General features: G+C 38.8%; 1 protein-coding gene across 11 annotated transcripts in view; it reads left to right on the forward strand.

Annotated features, from left to right (window-relative positions):
* Rp1 (RP1, axonemal microtubule associated) overlaps window positions 1-21,789 on the forward strand; it is a 362,732-nt gene that overhangs the window by 102,246 nt on the left and 238,697 nt on the right. For all 11 annotated transcript variants that reach the window (XM_087551018.1, XM_087551019.1, XM_087551021.1 and 8 more), the window contains one exon: window positions 15,549-15,635. In XM_087551018.1, coding sequence (XP_087407144.1) covers window positions 15,549-15,635 — 87 coding nt within the window. The remainder of the gene's footprint in view (window positions 1-15,548; window positions 15,636-21,789) is intronic.

Below are 21,789 nucleotides of genomic sequence, written 5' to 3' on the forward strand. Positions count from 1 at the left end.
TGAATGGGTGTTCCTTCTGTCTCTGTTTTAATCTTTGCCTCTCTATTCCCTGTCAAGGGTATTCTTATTCCCCCTTTAAAGAAGGAGTGAAGCATTCACATTTTGATCATCCGTCTTGAGTTTCATGTGTTCTATGCATCTAGGATAATTCAAGCATTTGGGCTAATAGCCACTTATCAATGAGTGCATACCATGTGTGTTTCTCTGTGATTGGGTTACCTCACTCAGGATGATATTTTCCAGTTCCAACCATTTGCCTACGAATTTCATAAAGTCATTGTTTTTGATAGCTGAGTAATATTCCATTGTGTAGATGTACCACATTTTCTGTATCCATTCCTCTGTTGAAGTGCCCTGGGTTCTTTCCAGCTTCTGGCTATTATAAATAAGGCTGCTATGAACATAGTGGAGCATATTTCTTTGTTATATGTTGGGGCATCTTTTGGGTATATGCCCAAGAGAGGTATAGCTGGGTCCTCAGGTAGTTCAATGTCCGATTTTCTGAGGAACCTCCAGACTGATTTCCAGAATGGTTGTACCAGTCTGCAATCCCACCAACAATGGAGGAGTGTTCCTCTTTCTCCGCATCCTCGCCAGCATTTGCTGTCACCTGAGTTTTTGATCTTAGCCATTCTCACTGGTGTGAGGTGAAATCTCAGGGTTGTTTTGATTTGCATTTCCCTTATGACTAAAGATGTTGAACATTTCTTTAGGTGTTTCTCAGCCATTCAGCATTCCTCATCTGTGAATTCTTTGTTTACCTCAGAACCCCATTTTTTTTTCTTATTTTTTTTTATTAACTTGAGTATTTCTTATATACATTTCGAGTGTTATTCCCTTTCCCGGTTTCCGGGCAAACATCCCCCTCCCTCCTCTTCTTCCTTATGGGTGTTCCCCTCCCAACCCTCCCCCCATTGCCGCCCTCCCCCCATAGACTAGTTCACTGGGGGTTCAGTCTTAGCAGGACCCAGGGCTTCCCCTTCCACTGGTGCTCTTACTAGGATATTTATTGCTACCTATGGGGTCAGAGTCCAGTGTCAGTCCATGTATAGTCTTTAGGTAGTGGCTTACTCCCTGGAAGCTCTGGTTGCTTGGCATTGTTGTACTTTTGGGGTCTCGAGCCCCTTCAAGCTCTTCCAGTTCTTTCTCTGATTCCTTCAATAGGGGACCTATTCTCAGTTCAGTGGTTTGCTGCTGGCATTCACCTCTGTATTTGCTGTATTCTGGCTGTGTCTCTCAGGAGCGATCTACATCCGGCTCCTGTCGGTCTGCACTTCTTTGCTTCATCCATCTTGTCTAATTGGGTGGCTGTATATGTATGGGCCACATGTGGGGCAGGCTCTGAATGGGTGTTCCTTCAGTCTCTGTTTTAATCTTTGCCTCTCCCTTCCCTGCCAAGGGTATTCTTTTTCCTCATTTAAAGAAGGAGTGAAGCATTCACATTTTGATCATCTGTCTTGAGTTTCGTTTGTTCTAGGGATCTAGGGTAATTCAAGCATTTGGGCTAATAGCCACTTATCAATGAGTGCATACCATGTATGTCTTTCTGTGATTGGGTTAGCTCACTCAGGATGATATTTTCCAGTTCCAACCATTTGCCTACGAATTTCATAAACTCGTTGTTTTTGATAGCTGAGTAATATTCCATTGTGTAGATGTACCACATTTTCTGTATCCATTCCTCTGTTGAAGGGCATCTCGGTTCTTTCCATTTTCTGGCTATTATAAATAAGGCTGCTATGAACATAGTGGAGCACGTGTCTCTTTTATATGTTGAGGCATCTTTTGGGTATATGCCCAAGAGAGGTATAGCTGGATCCTCAGGCAGTTCAATGTCCAATTTTCTGAGGAACCTCCAGACTGATTTCCAGAATGGTTTTACCAGTCTGCAATCCCACCAACAATGGAGGAGTGTTCCTCTTTCTCCACATCCTCGCCAGCATCTGCTGTCACCTGAGTTTTTGATCTTAGCCAATCGCACTGGTGTGAGGTGAAATCTCAGGGTTGTTTTGATTTGCATTTCCCTTATGACTAAAGATGTTGAACATTTCTTTAGGTGTTTCTCAGCCATTCGGCATTCCTCAGCTGTGAATTCTTTGTTTAGCTCTGAACCCCATTTTTTAATAGGGGTATTTGTTTCCCTGCGGTCTAACTTCTTGAGTTCTTTGTATATTTTGGATATAAGGCCTCTATCTGTTGTAGGATTGGTAAAGATCTTTTCCCAATCTGTTGGTTGCCGTTTTGTCCTAACCACAGTGTCCTTTGCCTTACAGAAGCTTTGCAGTTTTATGAGATCCCATTTGTCGATTCTTGATCTTAGAGCATAAGCCATTGGTGTTTTGTTCAGGAAATTTTTTCCAGTGCCCATGTGTTCCAGATGCTTCCCTAGTTTTTCTTCTATTAGTTTAAGTGTGTCTGGTTTGATGTGGAGGTCCTTGATCCACTTGGACTTAAGCTTTGTACAGGGTGATAAGCATGGATCGATCTGCATTCTTCTACATGTTGCCCTCCAGTTGAACCAGCACCATTTGCTGAAAATGCTATCTTTTTTCCATTGGATGGTTTTGGCTCCTTTGTCAAAAATCAAGTGACCATATGTGTGTGGGTTCATTTCTGGGTCTTCAATTCTATTCCATTGGTCTATCTGTCTGTCTCTGTACCAATACCATGCAGCTTTTATCACTATTGCTCTGTAATAGTGCTTGAGTTCAGGGATAGTGATTCCCCCTGAAGTCCTTTTATTGTTGAGGATAGCTTTAGCTATCCTGGGTTTTTTGTTATTCCAGATGAATTTGCAAATTGTTCTGTCTAACTCTTTGAAGAATTGGATTGGTATTTTGATGGGGATTGCATTGAATCTGTAGATTGCTTTTGGTAAAATGGCCACTTTTACTATATTAATCCTGCCAATCCATGAGCATGGGAGATCTTTCCATCTTCTGAGGTCTTCTTCAATTTCTTTCCTCAGTGTCTTGAAGTTCTTATTGTACAGATCTTTTACTTGCTTGGTTAAAGTCACACCGAGGTACTTTATATTATTTGGGTCTATTATGAAGGGTGTCGTTTCCCTAATTTCTTTCTCGGCTTGTTTCTCTTTTGTATAGAGGAAGGCAACTGATTTATTTGAGTTAATTTTATACCCAGCCACTTTGCTGAAGTTGTTTATCAGCTTTAGTAGTTCTCTGGTGGAACTTTTGGGATCACTTAAATATACTATCATATCATCTGCAAATAGTGATATTTTGACCTCTTCTTTTCCGATCTGTATCCCTTTTATCTCCTTTTGTTGTCTGATTGCTCTGGCTAGAACTTCAAGAACTATATTGAATAAGTAGGGAGAGAGTGGGCAGCCTTGTCTAGTCCCTGATTTTAGTGGGATTGCTTCAAGTTTCTCTCCATTTAGTTTAATGTTAGCAACTGGTTTGCTGTATATGGCTTTTACTATGTTTAGGTATGGGCCTTGAATTCCTATTCTTTCCAGGACTTTTATCATGAAGGGGTGTTGAATTTTGTCAAATGCTTTCTCAGCATCTAATGAAATGATCATGTGGTTCTGTTCTTTCAGTTTGTTTATATAATGGATCACGTTGATGGTTTTCCGTATATTAAACCATCCCTGCATGCCTGGGATGAAGCCTACTTGATCATGGTGGATGATTGTTTTGATGTGCTCTTGAATTCGGTTTGCCAGAATTTTATTGAGTATTTTTGCGTCGATATTCATAAGGGAAATTGGTCTGAAGTTCTCTTTCTTTGTTGTGTCTTTGTGTGGTTTAGGTATAAGAGTAATTGTGGCTTCGTAGAAGGAATTCGGTAGTGCTCCATCTGTTTCAATTTTGTGGAATAGTTTGGATAATATTGGTATGAGGTCTTCTATGAAAGTTTGATAGAATTCTGCACTAAACCCGTCTGGACCTGGGCTCTTTTTGGTTGGGAGACCTTTAATGACTGCTTCTATTTCCTTAGGAGTTATGGGGTTGTTTAACTTGTTTATCTGTTCCTGATTTAACTACGATACCTGGTATCTGTCTAGGAAATTGTCCATTTCCTGCAGATTTTCAAATTTTGTTGAATATAGGTTTTTATAGTAAGATCTGATGATTTTTTGAATTTCCTCCGAATCTGTAGTTATGTCTCCCTTTTCATTTCTGATTTTGTTAATTTGGACGCACTCTCTGTGTCCTCTCGTTAGTCTGGCTAAGGTTTATCTAGTTTGTTGATTTTCTCAAAGAACCAACTTTTGGTTCTGTTGATTCTTTCTATGGTCCTTTTTGTTTCTACTTGGTTGATTTCAGCTCTGAGTTTGATTATTTCCTGCCTTCTACTCCTCCTGGGTGTATTTGCTTCTTTTTGTTCTAGAGCTTTTAGGTGTGCTGTCAAGCTGCTGACATATGCTCTTTCCTGTTTCTTTCTGCAGGCACTCAGCACTATGAGTTTTCCTCTTAGCACAGCTTTCATTGTGTCCCATAAGTTTGGGTATGTTGTACCTTCATTTTCATTAAATTCTAAAAAGTTTTTAATTTCTTTCTTTCTTTCTTCCTTGACCAGGTTATCATTGAGTAGAGCATTGTTCAATTTCCACGTATATGTGGGCATTCTTCCCTTATTGTTATTGAAGACCAGTTTTAGGCCGTGGTCGTCCGATAGCACGCATGGGATTATTTCTATCTTTCTGTACCTGTTGAGGCCCGTTTTTTGACCAATTATATGGTCAATTTTGGAGAAAGTACCATGAGGAGCTGAGAAGAAGGTATATCCTTTTGCTTTAGGATAGAATGTTCTATAAATATCCGTTAAGTCCATTTGGCTCATGACTTCTCTTAGTCTGTCTACATCTCTGTTTAATTTCTGTTTCCATGATCTGTCCATTGATGAGAGTGGGGTGTTGAAATCTCCCACTATTATTGTGTGAGGTGCAATGTGTGTTTTGAGCTTTAGTAAGGTTTCTTTTACGTATGTAGGTGCCCTTGTATTTGGGGCATAGATATTTAGGATTGAGAGTTCATCTTGGTGGATTTTTCCTTTGATGAATATGAAGTGTCCTTCCTTATCTTTTTTGATGACTTTTAGTTGGAAATTGATTTTATTTGATATTAGAATGGCTACTCCAGCTTGCTTCTTCTGACCATTTGCTTGGAAAGTTGTTTTCCAGCCTTTCACTCTGAGGTAGTGTCTGTCTTTGTCTCTGAGGTGTGTTTCCTGTAGGCAGCAGAATGCAGGGTCCTCGTTGCGTATCCAGTTTGTTAATCTATGTCTTTTTATTGGGGAGTTGAGGCCATTGATATTGAGAGATATTAAGGAATAGTGATTATTGTTTCCCTTTATATTCATATTTGGATGTGAGGTTATGTTTGTGTGCTTTCATTCTCTTTGTTTTGTTGCCAAGACGATTAGTTTCTTGCTTCTTCTAGGGTATAGCTTGCCTCCTTATGTTGGGCTTTACCATTTATTATCCTTTGTAGTGCTGGATTTGTAGAAAGATATTGTGTAAATTTGGTTTTGTCATGGAATATCTTGGTTTCTCCATCAATGTTAATTGAGAGTTTTGCTGGATACAGTAACCTTGGCTGGCATTTGTGTTCTCTTAGGGTCTGTATGACATCAGTCCAGGATCTTCTGGCCTTCATAGTTTCTGGCGAGAAGTCTGGTGTGATTCTGATAGGTCTCTCTTTATATGTTACTTGACCTTTTTCCCTTACTGCTTTTAATATTCTTTCTTTATTTTGTGCGTTTGGTGTTTTGACAATTATGTGACGGGAGGTGTTTCTTTTCTGGTCCAATCTATTTGGAGTTCTGTAGGCTTCTTGTATGTCTATGGGTATCTCTTTTTTTAGGTTAGGGAAGTTTTCTTCTATGATTTTGTTGAAGATATTTACTGGTCCTTCGAGCTGGGAGTCTTCACTCTCTTCTATACCTATTATCCTTAGGTTTGATCTTCTCATTGAGTCCTGGATTTCCTGTATGTTTTGGACCAGTAGCTTTTTCTGCTTTACATTATCTTTGACAGTTGAGTCAATGATTTCTATGGAATCTTCTGCTCCTGAGATTCTCTCTTCCATCTCTTGTATTCTGTTGGTGAAGCTTGTATCTACAGCTCCTTGTCTCTTCTTTTGGTTTTCTATATCCAGGGTTGTTTCCATGTGTTCTTTCTTGATTGCTTCTATTTCCATTTTTAATTCCTTCAACTGTTTGATTGTGTTTTCCTGGAATTCTTTCAGGGATTTTTGCGATTCCTCTCTGTAGGCTTCTACTTGTTTATTAATGTTTTCCTGTGTTTCCCTAAGTGTGTTCATGTCTTTCTTGAAGTCCTCCAGCATCATGATCAAATATGATTTTGAAACTAGATCTTGCTTTTCTGGTGTGTTTGGATATTCCATGTTTGTTTTGGTGGGAGAATTGGGCTCCGATGATGGCATGTAGTCTTGGTTTCTGTTGCTTGGGTTCCTGCGCTTGCCTCTCGCCATCAGATTATCTCTAGTGTTACTTTGTTCTGCTATTTCTGACAGTGGCTAGACTGTCCTATAAGCCTGTGTGTCAGGAGTGCTGTAGACCTGTTTTCCTCTCTTTCAGTCAGTTATGGGGACAGTGTGTTCTGCTTTCGGGCGTGTAGTTTTTCCTCTCTACAGGTCTTCAGCTGTTCCTGTGGGCCTGTGTCTTGAGTTCACCAGGCAGCTTTCTTGCAGCAGAAAATTTGGTCTTCCTGTGGTCCCGAGGCTCAGGTTCGCTCGTGGGGTGCTGCCCAGGGGCTCTCTGCAGCGGCAGCAACCAGGAAGACCTGTGCCGTCCCTTCCGGGAGCTTCAGTGCACCAGGGTTCCAGATGGTCTTTGGCTTTTTCCTCTGGCGTCTGAGATGTGTGTGCAGGGAGCAGTCTCTTCTGGTTTCCCAGGCTTGTCTGCCTCTCTGAAGGTTTAGCTCTCCCTCCCACGGGATTTGGGTGCAGAGAACTGTTTATCTGGTCTGTTTCTTTCAGGTTCTGGCGGTGTCTCAGGCAGGTGTCCTGCCGCTCCGGGGAGTGAGGGTCTCCCCGCTCCGCTCTGGGGGTCTTTCAATACCTTAACATGATAAAAACAATAGTCAGTAAGTTCACAGACAACAGCATCCTAAATGGAGTGAAACGCAAAGCATTTTCACTAAACTCAGGAACAATGCAAGGATTTCATACCTATTCAATATAGTATTTGAAGTCTTATCTAGAGTAATTAGACAACTGAAGAAGGTTAAGGGGACACAAATAGGAAAGAAAGTAGTCAAAGTATCTTCATTTGTAGACGATAGGATTTTATACACAATTGACCCAAAAGCACCCCATAGGGAAACTTCTACAGTAAAGTAACAGGATACAAAATTCATACATACAAAAATCATAGCTTGCATATATATAAATAATAAATGGACTAGGAAAGAAATCTAGCTAGGAAAGTATAGGACCACCCGCTGGGGACTCAACTTCTCCCCGGTTCAGCACCAAGATGATTTCACTGCCAGAGAAATAAACCAGTTCAGCTGAATTAAAAGAAAAAAAAAGTGCAGGTTTATTTGGGGATGGATTCTTTAACAAATAATTCACAGATTTCAGGAGAGGACACTGGAAGAAGTTGTAGGCAGAATGTGGCCTGGGAGCCTCTTATATACTGAGGGGAATGGGGGAGAGCTTGGGTGGTTTATGACAACAGGTGAAGGGTGTTCAGACACTAGTCAGGAATGTCAGGAATGTGGGCCTGGGTTTTTAGTGCCTTTTCTGCTCTGAGGTTTTCCTAGTGGGTAGGTTGGAGGGAGAAAAAGGAAATGGAATTTGCTGGACCATGTGGGGGAGGGGGACAAGCTGCGGATTCCAACCAAACAAGAAACAATACCTTTTACAGTATTTTCCATTATAGTAGCTGCCGAAACCAATTATCTTGTAGTAATTCCACCCAAGCAAATAAAAAAGTTGTGTAATTTATACTTTAAAATACTGTGTTAGTTACTTTGCTATTTACATGAAGAGACACTATAATCAAAGCAACTTTTATAAAAGGAAGCATTTACCCAGGAGCTGGCTTACAGTTTTAGGGGATTTGTCCACTATGATCATGGCAGGAGGCATGGTAGCATGTAGGGCAAGCATGGTGCTGCAGAAGGAGTTGAGAGCTACATCTAATATACAGGAAGCAGAGGGGGGGGGTGATGGAGAAGAGACGGGAAAAGAAGGAAGAAGAAGGAGGGAAGGAGGTTAGTTCAGAAGATTTATAGAAACAGAAGGGTACAAAATAGTGCAACTGGGAGAATATCAGAATACATTGAATACTGCAGCCCGTTCTTACAGAGAGCACCTGCTGAGGCCTTTTGCACGCTCAAGGTTCCCTTTCAGTGATACACTGTCTCCAACAAGGATACACCTCCTAATTCTTCCAGAGGGTTCACCAACTGAGAATCCAGCTTTCAATTATAGAAGAGAAATGATGGAGAAAGAACAATTTTCAGCTTTATATGGAAATAAACCCTGGATAACTAAAATAACCCTGAATAATTAAAGAACAGCTAGAGGTGTCACCATCTCAGATCTCAAGTTGTACATAGCCATAGGAATAAAAACAGTGGTGCATCAGCACAAAAAAACCCTCACATTGATCAATAGAATCAAATTAAAGATGCAGACATAAGTCCAAACACCCATATTATTGGCAAAGAAGCCAAAAAAAAAAAAAAAAGAAAAAAAAACTATACTGGAAAAAAATGGCATTTTTAGCAAATAATGCTGATCCAACTAGATGGCTACATACAGAAAAATGCTTATAATTCCATACTTATCACCTTATATAAAAACTCAACTCTAGATGGATCAAGCACTTAAACACAATATCAGACATCCATATTCTAATTAAAGAGGAAGTAAAGAATAGATATGAACTCATTGGCACATGAAAAGACTTTCTGAACAGGACCCTCCTAGTGTATGCACTACGAACAGCCATTAACAAATGTGACCTTATGAAACTGAAAATCTTCAGCATGGAAAAGCATGCTATCATTTGCCCAAAGAAGCAGATTATAGAATATAAAAAGGTAATTATGAATAACACATCTGATAGAGGGTTAATAATATAATATATAAAATATATTCAAGCTTAAAAAAATCAAGAAAACAAATAATTCCATTAAAGATCAGACCACAGAACTAAGCAGAGATTTCTCAAAAGATGAAGTATAAATGACACAGAAACCCTTAAAGAAATGATCAATATATTTAGTCATCAGGGAAACATAAATCAAACTACTTTGAGATTTCATCTTACATTAGTAAGAATGTCCAAAATCAATAAAACAAGTGACAGCTTATGCTGGCTAGGATATAGGGGAAGGGGAACACTTATTCAGCACTGTTAGGAGTATATACTTAGTTGTACAGTCAGTATGGAAATCAGTGTGGTGGTTCCTCATGAATCTGGGAATAGATCTACCTCATAACTTAAATATATATCTCTTGGGCATATACCCAAAGGATTCTACTTCCTGCTATAGAGACACTTAGTCATCCATGTTCATTGCTGTTTTATTCATAATACAGAAATTCGAAATAGGGTAGATGTCCATGGATGAATGGAACAGGCAAATGAATAGTGAAAATGTATACATTTACACAGTACATAATTGAATAGTATTCAGGTGATAAAATGGAAAACATTATATTCACATCTAAATGGATGGAGCTAGAAAAAAATTATCCCAAGACTCATCAAAATACAAATATTATGTGCATACTCTCTTTTTAAAAATTATTTATATTATGTATATGAGTATGTATATATTATTTTATGTATATGGAAACTGCTCTTAACCACTGAGCCATCCCTGCAGTCCTATGTGTATTCTCTTATATATAGATGTTATATTTTACTTGAGATACTACAAAATCTGTAGCTACAAAGGTTAGGCATAAAGTAAGAGAGGTGGGGGCAGGGAGGATCTCCCAAGGATGGGGAGATAAACTATGTAGTTATGAAGAGACAAAAGGTAGACTGGAACAGTATGATTAAACACAGAGAGGAAAGGAAGGGTCAGCAAAGGAGTGAATATAAGGAGGAACAACCCACACAAAGGGTCATTTGAGGGGTTACTTAGAAACATACTACAGTAGAACCTTCTTAAAATATATACATATATGAAAGAAATCTAAATGTAGTTGCCAAATAATGGACGAGACCAAACCTCAACTGTACATCTTTCACAACTAAGTGAAATAGCCAGTGCCAGGAACAATTTACATCTAATTGAATTCTTGGCCAAGAGGGTCCCATGAGTGGAACCTGTTGGCTCAGGCTACTGTTAAGGCTATTGATCCCTCTCCACAAATGGACGACAAGGTCTTGTTGCTGAAGACAATGTGTATAGAGCTCACTGACATGGAGAAATCTACACAGTTCTTACGAAAGTCTTCACCCATAGTGACTACTGTTCACTGTACTGAAAGATACTCTGCAGGATAACAGAAGAGAAAGGTAACCATCAACCCAGCCTCAAATTCTGCTATCTACGATGATGACCTGCCTGCATGACATGTTGACTCAGTAATGGCGCACACATTGTATAAGTAACCAACCACATTCTGATTGGATTTAATACCTACTGTACAAGATAGAACGGCTGCCTGACACTGGGTTGCTCAGATCCTGAGTCTTGATATGCCACAGACCTAGGAAAAAAACAAATACTATATTTCTGGTACAGAAACATAGTAACAAAATGACTTCCAGTGACATTCTGATATTCCCTTAGACCAGTACCTTGCTCAGCCACCATCAGAGAAGCCTCTTTTGCAGGAGATGGACGACTACAGAGACCCACAGCTAGACAATGTTCTGAGAGTGCATGACCTTGGAACACATACTCCTTAAAGGGATGTCTTCATTAAACCCCTTCCCTCGGGTATTGAGAAAATATGCAAGTATACATGAGAGAGGGCATGGGTGGAACCAAGCAAATGATATCTTGCAGACATAACGGGACTGAGTAATGCGTATATGAACCTAGAGAGACTGGTAGCATGTACTGGCCTACATTGATCCAAGCCAGATGGGGTTCTAGTGCTAAGAGGGGAAGTGGATAAGAGCGTCCATCTTTATTACAGCCTTATAATCGTGAACGTTATTTACGACTGATATTTGCTTACAGAGGAAACATTGGTTTCCTCCTGTGGAGAGTCACTGGGTATATAAACCACGTGGGCAGGCCCTATGCCTAGCATTAGAAGGCAGACAAATGAAAAATGAAACTTTTCATTGTCCCTCATGTAGAAGAAATGAATTTAGAATTTATTATAAAGAAAGGAGTATGAAAATTTTGGTATTCTTTTTCTATTTTTTGTCACGTTTACTTTTTAATCATATTTATAAAGCAAAATACTTTTCTCTTTTATATTATGAAAGCAATTCTTCGGTTTCTTATTCTCATTTCTTTCTGTCTTGATGGCTTACTACTTCTGATATTTTCTTTCTTTTTAAAGTTGTTCTACCTTTAAGTTTACTTATTTTGTATGTGTTTTAGTATACACTTGTGTGCTTCTATGTTTTCATATGTGTGTGTTTGCATGTGTGTGTTTCTGTGTACATTCATGTACCTGAGCACATGTGTTAGTCAAAGGACAACCCTCAGGGGTTGGTTCTCTTTTTCCATGTGTATACTAGAAACAGAACATTAGTTATCAGGTATTGTGGCAAGTACTTTAATATGCTGACCCTTCTCATCAGCCCTTGCATTCTGAGTTTTGCCAGTTACCTTTACTCTCTATTTTCTTGTCCTTTATTGCTCGATTCCTGGCATGGTGACATTTACTTCTTGTTTATAAAGGTGTTGGCTTCCTTAAGCTTAGCACTTCCTTTCCAGCTCTGATCATAATTTTACTTGTTCTCATAAACTCTTCTCTTATAATATTCTTCTGAAAAGCTTCATTTTCTCCTTTATATTTTATGCTTTAAAAATAGATATTTTATTTTTTATGTTGTTTACAATACACAAATGTTAGCATTTGAAAAATTCTAAATCATGTTCTTTAGTGGTTTGTGGTATATTTATGGTATTATTTTTCAACTCTTTCCTTCCAGAGCATTTAGTCACTTCCTGTTCTTCTTTCCCCAACCCCTGACAACCACTTCTTTTCTTTTAAAATTTATTTTATTTACTCACTTTACATCCTAATATCAACAACCACTCTTCTTCCTGTACTCCCTCACATAAAACCTTCTCCCATTCTTCATTTCCCTTCGCCTTTCAGAAGGGGGGACCCTCCTCTAGGTATCAACCACTCAGTTGCTCCTTTCACCCAACACACACACACACACACGCACGCACGCACGCACGCCACTGTAGAACTAGGTGCATCTTCTCCCACTGAGGACAGTCTAGGTGATCCATTTAGGGAATGGAATCCACAGGCAGTCAGGCAGGCAACAGATTCAGGAAGAGCTTCACTCCTATTGTAGGGATTCTCGAATGAAGACCAAGTTGCTCATCTGCTACATATGTGCAGGGGCATAGGTCCAGCCCCTATATGCTCTTTGGTTATGGATTCAGTCTCTGGGAGCCCCTGAGGGCACAAGATATTTGACTCCATTGGTCTTACTGTGGAATCCCTATCCTCTTTGGATCCCTCAATTCTTTCCCTAACTCTTCCATAATACTCCCAGAGCTCAATCAAATGTTTGACTGGGTGTCTGCATCTCTTTCCATTGGGTGATGCCTGGAGCTTCTCAGAGGACAGTTATGCTAGGCTCTTATGTACAAGCATAATAGATTATTATTAATAGTGTCATAGATTCACTCTTGCCCATGGGATCAGTCTCAATTTGGTGCAGTCACTCTTGGCTATTCCCTCCATCTTTGCTCTTTGTCTCTGCACATCTTGTAGGCAGGATACATTTGGGAATGGATGTTTTGCAGTAGGTTGCTGTCCTTATTCCTCCACTGCAAGTCTTACCTGGCTAAAGAAGTGGCCACTTCAGGATGCATACTCCCTGCTGTTAGGAGTGTTAGCTAGAGTTACCCTCATAGATGCTCTGAGGCCTTCTCACATCCCAGCTCTCTGGCACATCCTAGAGATTGTCTCCCTTCCCCCAGTGATTTCCCTTTTCTCTCCCCTGTCTTTCCTCTCCTCCCATTCCCACACCCTCTTTCACCCAAATCCCTCCCTCCCTCCACCCCCAAAATCTATTTTATTTCCCCTTCTGAGGAAGATTCAATCATCCTCCCTTGGCCCCTCCTTGTTATTTATCTTCTTTGAGTCTGTTGATTATAGTTTGGTTGTCCTATATTTTGTGGCTAATATCCACTAATAAGTGAGTGGGTACCATGCATGTCCCTATGGGTCTGGGTTACCTCACTCAGTATAATAGGTTTTTGTTCCATCCATTTGCTTGTGAAGTTCATGATGTACTTGTTTTTAATAGCTGAGTAGTATTCTGTAGTGTAAATTAACCACATTTTCTTTATAGATTCTTCATTTGAGGGACATCTAGGTTATTTCCAGTTTCTAGCTATTATGAATAAAGCTACTATGAACATAGTTGAGCAAGTGTTCTTGTGGGATGGTGTAACATCTTTTAGGTATATGCCCATGAGTGGTATAGCTGTGTCTTGTTGTAGAACTATTCCCATTTTCTGAGAACTGTCAGATTGATTTCCAGAGTGGTTGTACAAGTTTGCAATCCCATCAGCAATGTAGGAATGTTCCCTTTGTTCCATACCCTTGCCAGCATCTGCAAGTCCTTGAGTTTTTGATCTTAGCCATTCTGGTGGGTGTAAGGTGGAATCTCAGAGTCATCTTGATTTGCATTTCCCTGATGACTAAGGACAATGAACATAAGTACTTCTTGGCTATTCAAGATTCCTCTACTGAGAATTCTTTAGGTCTGAGCCCCATTTTAAAAATTGGATTATTTGGTTTCTTGGTGTCTAACTTCTTGAGTTCTTTATACATTTTGGATATTAGCCCTCTGTCAGATGTAGGATTGGAAAAGATCTGGCAATCTGTAGACTGCTATTTTTGTCCTATAGACAGTGTCCTTTGCCTTACAGAAGCTTTTCAGTTTCATGAGGTCAGTTGTTGATCTTAGAGCCATTGGAATTCTATTCAGAAAACTCTCTCCTGCACCAATGTTTTCAAGGCTATTTCCCACTTTCTCTTCTATTAGATTGAGTGTATCCAGTTTTATGTTGAGGTTCTCAATACACTTCAACTTGAGCTTTATGCTGGGTGGTAAATATGAATCCATTTGCATTCTACATGTAGACAACCAGTTAGACCAACACCATTTGCTGAAGGCTCCTTTCCCATTGCATGGTTTGTCTTCTTTGTCAAAAATCAAGTGTCCACGAGTATATGATTTATTTCTGGGTGTTTGTTTGGATTCCATTGATCAACCTGTCTGTTTCCGTACCAGTATCATGCAGTTTTTATTACTATTGCTCTGCATTGCTGCTTGAAGTTAGGAATAGTGATACATCAAGACGTTCTTTTATTGTTAAGGATTGTTTTGGCTATACTTTTTTTCCATATGAAGTTTGAAATAATTATTTCAAGATCTGTACAGAATTGTGTTGAGATTTTGGTAAGGATTGTATTGAATATGTAGATGGTTTTTAGTAAGATGGCCATTTTCACTGTTAATCTTACCAATCCATGAGCATGGGACATCTTTTCATCTTATGATATTTTCCTTAATTTCTTTCTTCAGAGATTTGAAGTTCTTGTCAAACAGTTCTTTCACTTGCTTGGTTAGAATTACACCAAGATATTTGGTATTATTTGTGGGTGCTAGAAAGATATTGTCTCCCTACCTTCCTTCTTAGCCTGTTTATTGCTTGTATAAAGGAGGACAAATGATTTCTTTGATTTAATTTTGTATCCAGCTACTCTGTTGAAGGTGTTTATCAGTTGTAAGAGTTCTCTGGTAGAATTTTTGGTGTTCCTTATGTATACTATCATATCATCTGTGAATAGAGATACTTTTACTTCTTCCTTTCCAATTTGATCCCTTGATCTTCTGCACCAATGTGTTCAAGGCTATTTCCCACTTTCTTTTCTTTTAGATTGAGTATATCCAGTTTTATGTTGAGGTTCTTAATTCACTTGGACTTGAGATTTATGCATGGTAGTAAATATTTGAATGTTCTATGCATACTTGAGAAGATTATGTATTTGTTATTAAATGAATGTTGGATAGAAATTAGGCCAAGCTGGTGTGCTCTGTTTCCTTGCTATTTATTTTATCTATTGCTTACTCCACAGTTCTACATTTTACTATAGTGGACTGTGTGTTTCATTACACAGTTTTCTTAATTCTTTTTCATTGGAATGAGCATGCATGATACATTATGTTCTCACCAAAAGTAAGACCCTGGATTTAGTCTATGGCACCTTGTTTTGGGCTTTGTACCTTCAGTATTATGTTGTTAGTGTATATGTGGTTATTTTGATATCTTTATGAATTCATCTCTTTACCAGTATGTAACACTCTTTCATGAGATGTATCAAAAAGTATAACTAAACCATGTTTTGTTAATTCTTTTCTAGATCACAGTTGGGGACATAGGAATTCCATTTAAGATTCGTGTTGGCCACACAAATTCCGGATGCTCCCCTTCCTGGCACTGTAAGGGGGTAAGGATATAATTCCATGCATATTTTATATAAACTTTTCTGCAAATTCTTTTCTGGAAACATGTTTCAGTGACAGATTTTATAAGCAATGTGAATCGATGGAGTCATTGAAGCTTTCCTTTAATTGCTTGCCTTCTTTAGTTAATTAATCCCAACCAACTGAAGGGAAAAGCTTTAACTAAGTAAAATTCTTCTTTTCTATAAAGAATTCTGGACTTATTTGAATTACTGTTAAAAGATGATGTTAAGTGTTCATAGTAGGCATTGTTAAAAGATGATAGTTAAATATGATATTAAAAGTTATGACTGTCTCTCCAGCATTGGATTCAAAATGTGAAGACACATCCATAGTGACACAGTAATGTACTAGGCCTGGATGTCAGCTCTGGAATTTAGGAAACATATGCTAATCAGGAGAAAACCTTTGAACAGTTTGTAAAGAGGAAAAAAAAACACTTAATTTTTCTATGCTGCTTAAAATGAAAAACTCTGCTTATTTCTGTGATTAACAGTAAGTATGACCTCTTGACTAGATCCCTCATTTCCTGTTTTGTGTTTTGGTGAATGATGTATTTACTTCTGCCATCATTAAAAATCTTTTAGATGTCAAGAGATAATGATCAGAGAACCTAATCCTTATATTCTTGGTGTAAAAGTTTAGATGGGCATGGCATTCATATAGGTTCGTATGTTTGTTAACTTGATCCCTAGCTGGTGGATCTGTTTTGGAATGATTAGGAGGTCTGGTCTTGTTAGAGGAGGTGTGTCATTAGGGATGGACTTTAAGAGGACTATTCTCTGCATGTCCTCTCCCTGCCTCTTGCTCATGGATGAATATGGCTTGCTCAGCTGTTCTTGGCATCATTCCTTTGCTATACCATATGAATCCTAACCCTCTGAAACAACAAGCCAATTGTATACTTTCTTTTATAAATTGCTTTAGTCATGTTTTTTGTTATAAAAGTACATAAGTAACTAAGACATAATTTGGTTCTCAAAAGTGCGTTATTTCTGTCACAGACCTGATAATGTGGCTTTTTGGAGGAACATAGAAGAGTTTGGGACTTGTGCTAGTAGCATGGTTGAATGTTATAATCAGGGCTCAATAGGCCATTCTAGTAGGAATCTGGAAGGCAGTAGTGCTGAGAACTAGGTTGACTATAGACTCCCAGCTTGAGAGGTTTCAGAGGGGAAGACTATTAACAACTGGGATAGGAACCACTCCTGTGACATTGTGGTGAAGGACACACCCCCTTTTGTTCTTGTCATAAGAAATTGCCTGAAGCTAAATTGAAAAGCAATAGACTAATGTCTATGGCCAAAGAGATTTTAATACAGCCTAATATTGACTGCTATTGATTGTTAGTAATCATTGATAGGCACGTCTACAACAAAAAAAAAAAAAAGAAGGGCAAAAGAAATTCAAAACATTTAAAGTGTAGAAAGACACCAGGAGCCACGATTTATGCTGAAAGAGATAAAGAGATTGAAGAGTCCACTCTGCAGTGATATAAAGGGTGAAATACAGCAAGGGCAAGATGTTACCTAGTTAAACTTCAAACCCATAAAAGGAAAAAGCCTAAGGAATTTTCTGTTTCCAAACAAAACAAAACAACAACAGCAAAAAAAAAAAAAAAAATTAAAGCTGCTAATTGTATCTAAAGGAAACTAGATTCCACTGCAAGGAGGATGCCAAACTTGGCAGTGCTGTCCATGTGGTTCTGGATCTAGAGTCATGAAAGATACATGCGTAAAGGGTTGAAAAATCTTCCTCTGAAGTTAAGGAGAACTGCTGAGGCCATGGAATGTGTGGCACAGTAGTCTATATGAAGGCTATGAAAAGGCAAGAGGCTTTAAAGGGTCATTGGATGAAACTATGGAAGCAAAAACTGAATTTAACTGAAGAATCCAAAATGTTAGAGGTGTCAGAACCATAATGCATCTGATAAAGAACACTATATAGATGACACAGAACCAGCCCGAGAGAAAGGAGTGCATTACGGCAGCAAAGCTCAAAGGACAGCAGAGCCTTTTAAGCCCTTTAACAGTGCAAATGAAGGCACAAGATTTGAGGTTTAACTTGATGGGTTTTATTATTACTCTGGTCCATTAATTCCTCACTATGTTCAGATTCCTCACTTTTAGAATGGTAACACATGTTATACGCATTGAATGTCGAAAGTATGGAAATTTGTAGGGGTAGTTCTGATGCTAAGATCCTGTTCCCCAATTGGTTCTTGATTTGTCAGTAAAGAAGCCATGTGCTCATTTTTGGGAGGAAAGGATGGGTGGGACTTCCGGGTCCCAAGAGTCAAGCAGACAGATCCAAGGGATCTGTCTGTTCACTATGCTTCTGAGGGAGAAAAGGTGACTAGCCAAGGGAGATCTTGGGTGGAGCAGCAACCCGTGGTTGCAGCAACCCGTGGCTGCTCCTACAGACGTCGGAAGTGTTTAGCAGGGACTACATGCAATTGAATAACTAAGGTTTAGGGAAGGTGGAGAGGTGTGGAGATAAGAATATCGAGAAGGGCATGCTTTTCCAGGTGGGAGATAGTAGTGCCCAGCAATTGTGTCAAAAGGCAAGTTGAAATTGAACAACTGTGTGTGTCTATGGCTTCGAGGGAATCTGGGTGGAGGATAGTAGTGTAACCCATTCCCAGAATTTAGACAGGGTAGCAAAAGCCACACGCAAGAGAATTTGCTCTCCGCCCTCCCAGGGATTTGCAATTAAGGCCTTGAGTCTCAGAAGAGATTTTGGCCTTTTAAACAGTGTTAAGAACTGTAATAGAAGGGTACTCTGCTTTTTAGAGTAGAGCCAAATTACCTCTTTCCTGTGCACCATCTCAGCCTTCCCCTTAGTTCATCTCTATAAATATTTTCTAACAGGAATCCCCTATGGCCTTACTTATCTGGGCCTCAGGTAAGTGATTTTTCACTGTCCTCTGTCTTCTATTACAATCTTCCTAGTTTTACCCTTAAAACCCTTGGAGCAGCTTGCTTGCAGATGCCCCTTCTCATCTCTACCTCTATTCCCTGGGGACTCTGCCTCTTGATGCTGATTCAACATTTTCCTTTCCTATGAACCTTTCAGTCTTCCTTATACCAATTCTATTCAGAGACACTTTCTACCAGAGACTCCCAGTAGTGACACATGGTTGAGAAATCAGGTAGGCAATTTTGACTCTCCTCCCTGCTCTCCATTATAGTTTCTCCATTCTCATCCTTATTTCTGTAACAACCCTTTTACAAGTGTCCCTTTTTCCACTCCAATGCCACACATAATAAACTCTGCCAATTGGTACAGATAGGTTTCCCCTCATCCCTGTCTCTCCAAACATATTCTTTGTCCTACTGCAGCCACTTTCAGAACCCCCCATCAAAACTCCAATTCAATGGAGACCCCAGCTCTTGGGGTCCACAGGATACCCCAGCTCTTACCCATAGCCCCTCTTAGCCTTTTTTCCCTAGCATATCTCTAATCCTTTCTACCACCTACCAATCTGAAGAAGTACTCTCAACCAGGCAACTGCAGCAACCATAGTTTCCTAGAATCCAGAGGAGGCAACAACAGAGAATGGAACACTTACCCAACAAAGATAAGACCATATATAAACACCTAGAATCTTCTTGGTCATCATAACGCTGTATGCCTAGACCCCAGAAATATACAAACATGAACAGTCAAGATAATATGCTTCCACCAGAAACTAATTACCCTATTAAATTAGGCCCTCAGAAATGCAATATAGTCAAAGCATAACACAAGGACTTTGAAATAGGTATTATGAATATGTTCAAGGACTGTAAAGAGAATATGAATAAATTCATTAACAATGTCTGTGAAAACATTTTAGTTTAGTTGTGAGGTGCTACTTTGTAGTATTTCTTATTTCCTGATTGCCAGAATATGTTTTCCTTCAGAGCTATAATGTTTTCATTGGGGAAGATTTGTTTTCCTCAGGCCTGTAACAGAATCACCTCAGGGTATAATGTGAAAAAAGATATTCTAAATAAATGGACACAAGAAGCAAGTAGGCATAGATGTCTTAGTATCTGACAAAATAGATTTCAAGCCAAATTTTTAATCAGAAGAGATAGGAAGAGACACGACATACTCATCAAAGGAAAAAATTCAGGGAAAGATATTATAATTCTAAATATTTATGTACCAAACAGATGGGTACCCTGCTTCATAAAAGAAACCTGACTACAGCTAAACTAATGTATTTACCCTCTCATGGTGAAAGTGGGCAGCTCCAATACTTGATTCTTGCTAATAGACACAGGTCATGTAGACAAAAACTAAAGAGAGAAATACTGGACCTAAAATATGTCAGGAATCAAATGGGCCTAAGAGATAGTTCCAGAATATTTTACTCAAATATGAAAGGATATGCCATCTTCACAGCATCTCATGTAACTTTTTAAAAAATTGACCACATACTTGGACAAAAAGCAAGGCTCAACAGATATAAGAAAATTGAAATAACTCCCTATATCCTATCTGATCACCATGGGTTAAAGCTGGATATCAATAACATCAAAAATGACAGAAAGCTTACAAACTCATGGAAACTGAACACTATTGAATAAAAAATATAGGTCAAGGCATAAATTAATAAGGATATTCAAAACAGAATGAAAATGAAATTAAAACATACTCAATATATGATACAATAAAGACAATTCTAAGAGACAAGTTCATAGCACTAAGTTGCTACACAAAAAAATTTGGAGAGATCTCATATTAACAACTTAGAGGCACACTACAAAGTTCTAGAACAAAAGTAACATCAACCCAAAAGAATAGAAAGCAAGAAATAAACAAACTTAAGGCAAACTCAAGAAAAATGAAACACAGAAATAAATAATGATACAAAGAATCAATGAAATGATAAGTTTGTTCTTGAAAGAATCTATAAGAATGATAAGCTCTTAGCAAAATTAACTAAAAGATACAATTAAAGATATAAATTAATAAATTAGAGATATAAAGCAGGACATTACAACAGATGCTGAGGAAATCTAAAGAATCATAAGGATATACTTTAAATATCTGTATGATACCAAACTGGAAAACCTAAAGGAGATGGATAAAATTTTTGATATATATATTTATATATATATATATATATACATATATATATATATATATTCTTCAGAAGTTAAACTAAGATCTGATAAGCAATTTAAAGACACCCATGACAACTAGTGATATAAAAGCAGTAATAATGGACTGAAAGAGCTGAAGGGGCTTGGAACCTCATAAGAACAACAATGCCAAGCAACCAGAGCTTCCAGGGACTAAACCACTACCCAAAGACTATACATGGACTGACCCAGGGTGCCAACTGCATATGTAGTAGAGAATAGCCTTGTTGGGGTACCAGTGGAAGAGGAAGCCCTTGGTCCTGCCAAGGTTGGACCCTCAGTGTAGGGGATTGTTGGGGGGGGGGAGGTAAGGGAGGGTAGGTGCGGAACACCCTTATAGAAGGGGAGGGGGAGGGGCTAGGGGGTTGATGGGCAGGAAACTGGCAAAGGTAATAACATTTGAAATGTAAATAAGAAATAGCCAGTTTAATAAAAATGGAAAAAAAAGAAAGAAAAAAGAAAAAAAAAGGAAGAGTTGTTTTTAACAAAATCTCAAACACTCAAATCGACCATTAAAGACTCAAGAGCCAGATGCTGGGGTGAAAGCCTGCTTACTCAGAGAGGCAGAGAAAGCAGCTATCTGGCCTTCCTCTTTAGCTGATGTCCCCAAAGGAAGCTCTTTTCCATAATATCTCAAAACCCTTTAAACTCAATGTCCCTCCCTTCTACTTTCTGTGTGTCTCTCTATCCGTCCTCCTGTTTCTCTTACTCTCTACAGTTTTTTCTTATGTTCATACCCTGCTACCTGGTTGTTTGCTCTGCCTCTTAACCTATGGTTTATTGAATCCCGTTTAAAATAAACAAAAGCTCTTGGACTAAAGAAGTGTGCTAGGACTGAGCCACACCACGATTAGAAACAGTTTTTTTTTTCTAGTAAATAACACAACCTCCGGGTTCACAATGTGATCAAATATCCTTCAGCAGGAAAGGAAGGAGGAAAGGAAGGAAAGAAGAAAGGAAGAAAAGAAGGAAGGTAGAAAAAAGAAAGGAAGGAAGCCAGCCA

Source organism: Rattus norvegicus, chromosome 5 (assembly GCF_021556685.1).
Source record: "Rattus norvegicus strain SHRSP/BbbUtx chromosome 5, alternate assembly SHRSP_T2T, whole genome shotgun sequence".
NCBI classification, from domain to species: domain Eukaryota; kingdom Metazoa; phylum Chordata; class Mammalia; order Rodentia; family Muridae; genus Rattus; species Rattus norvegicus.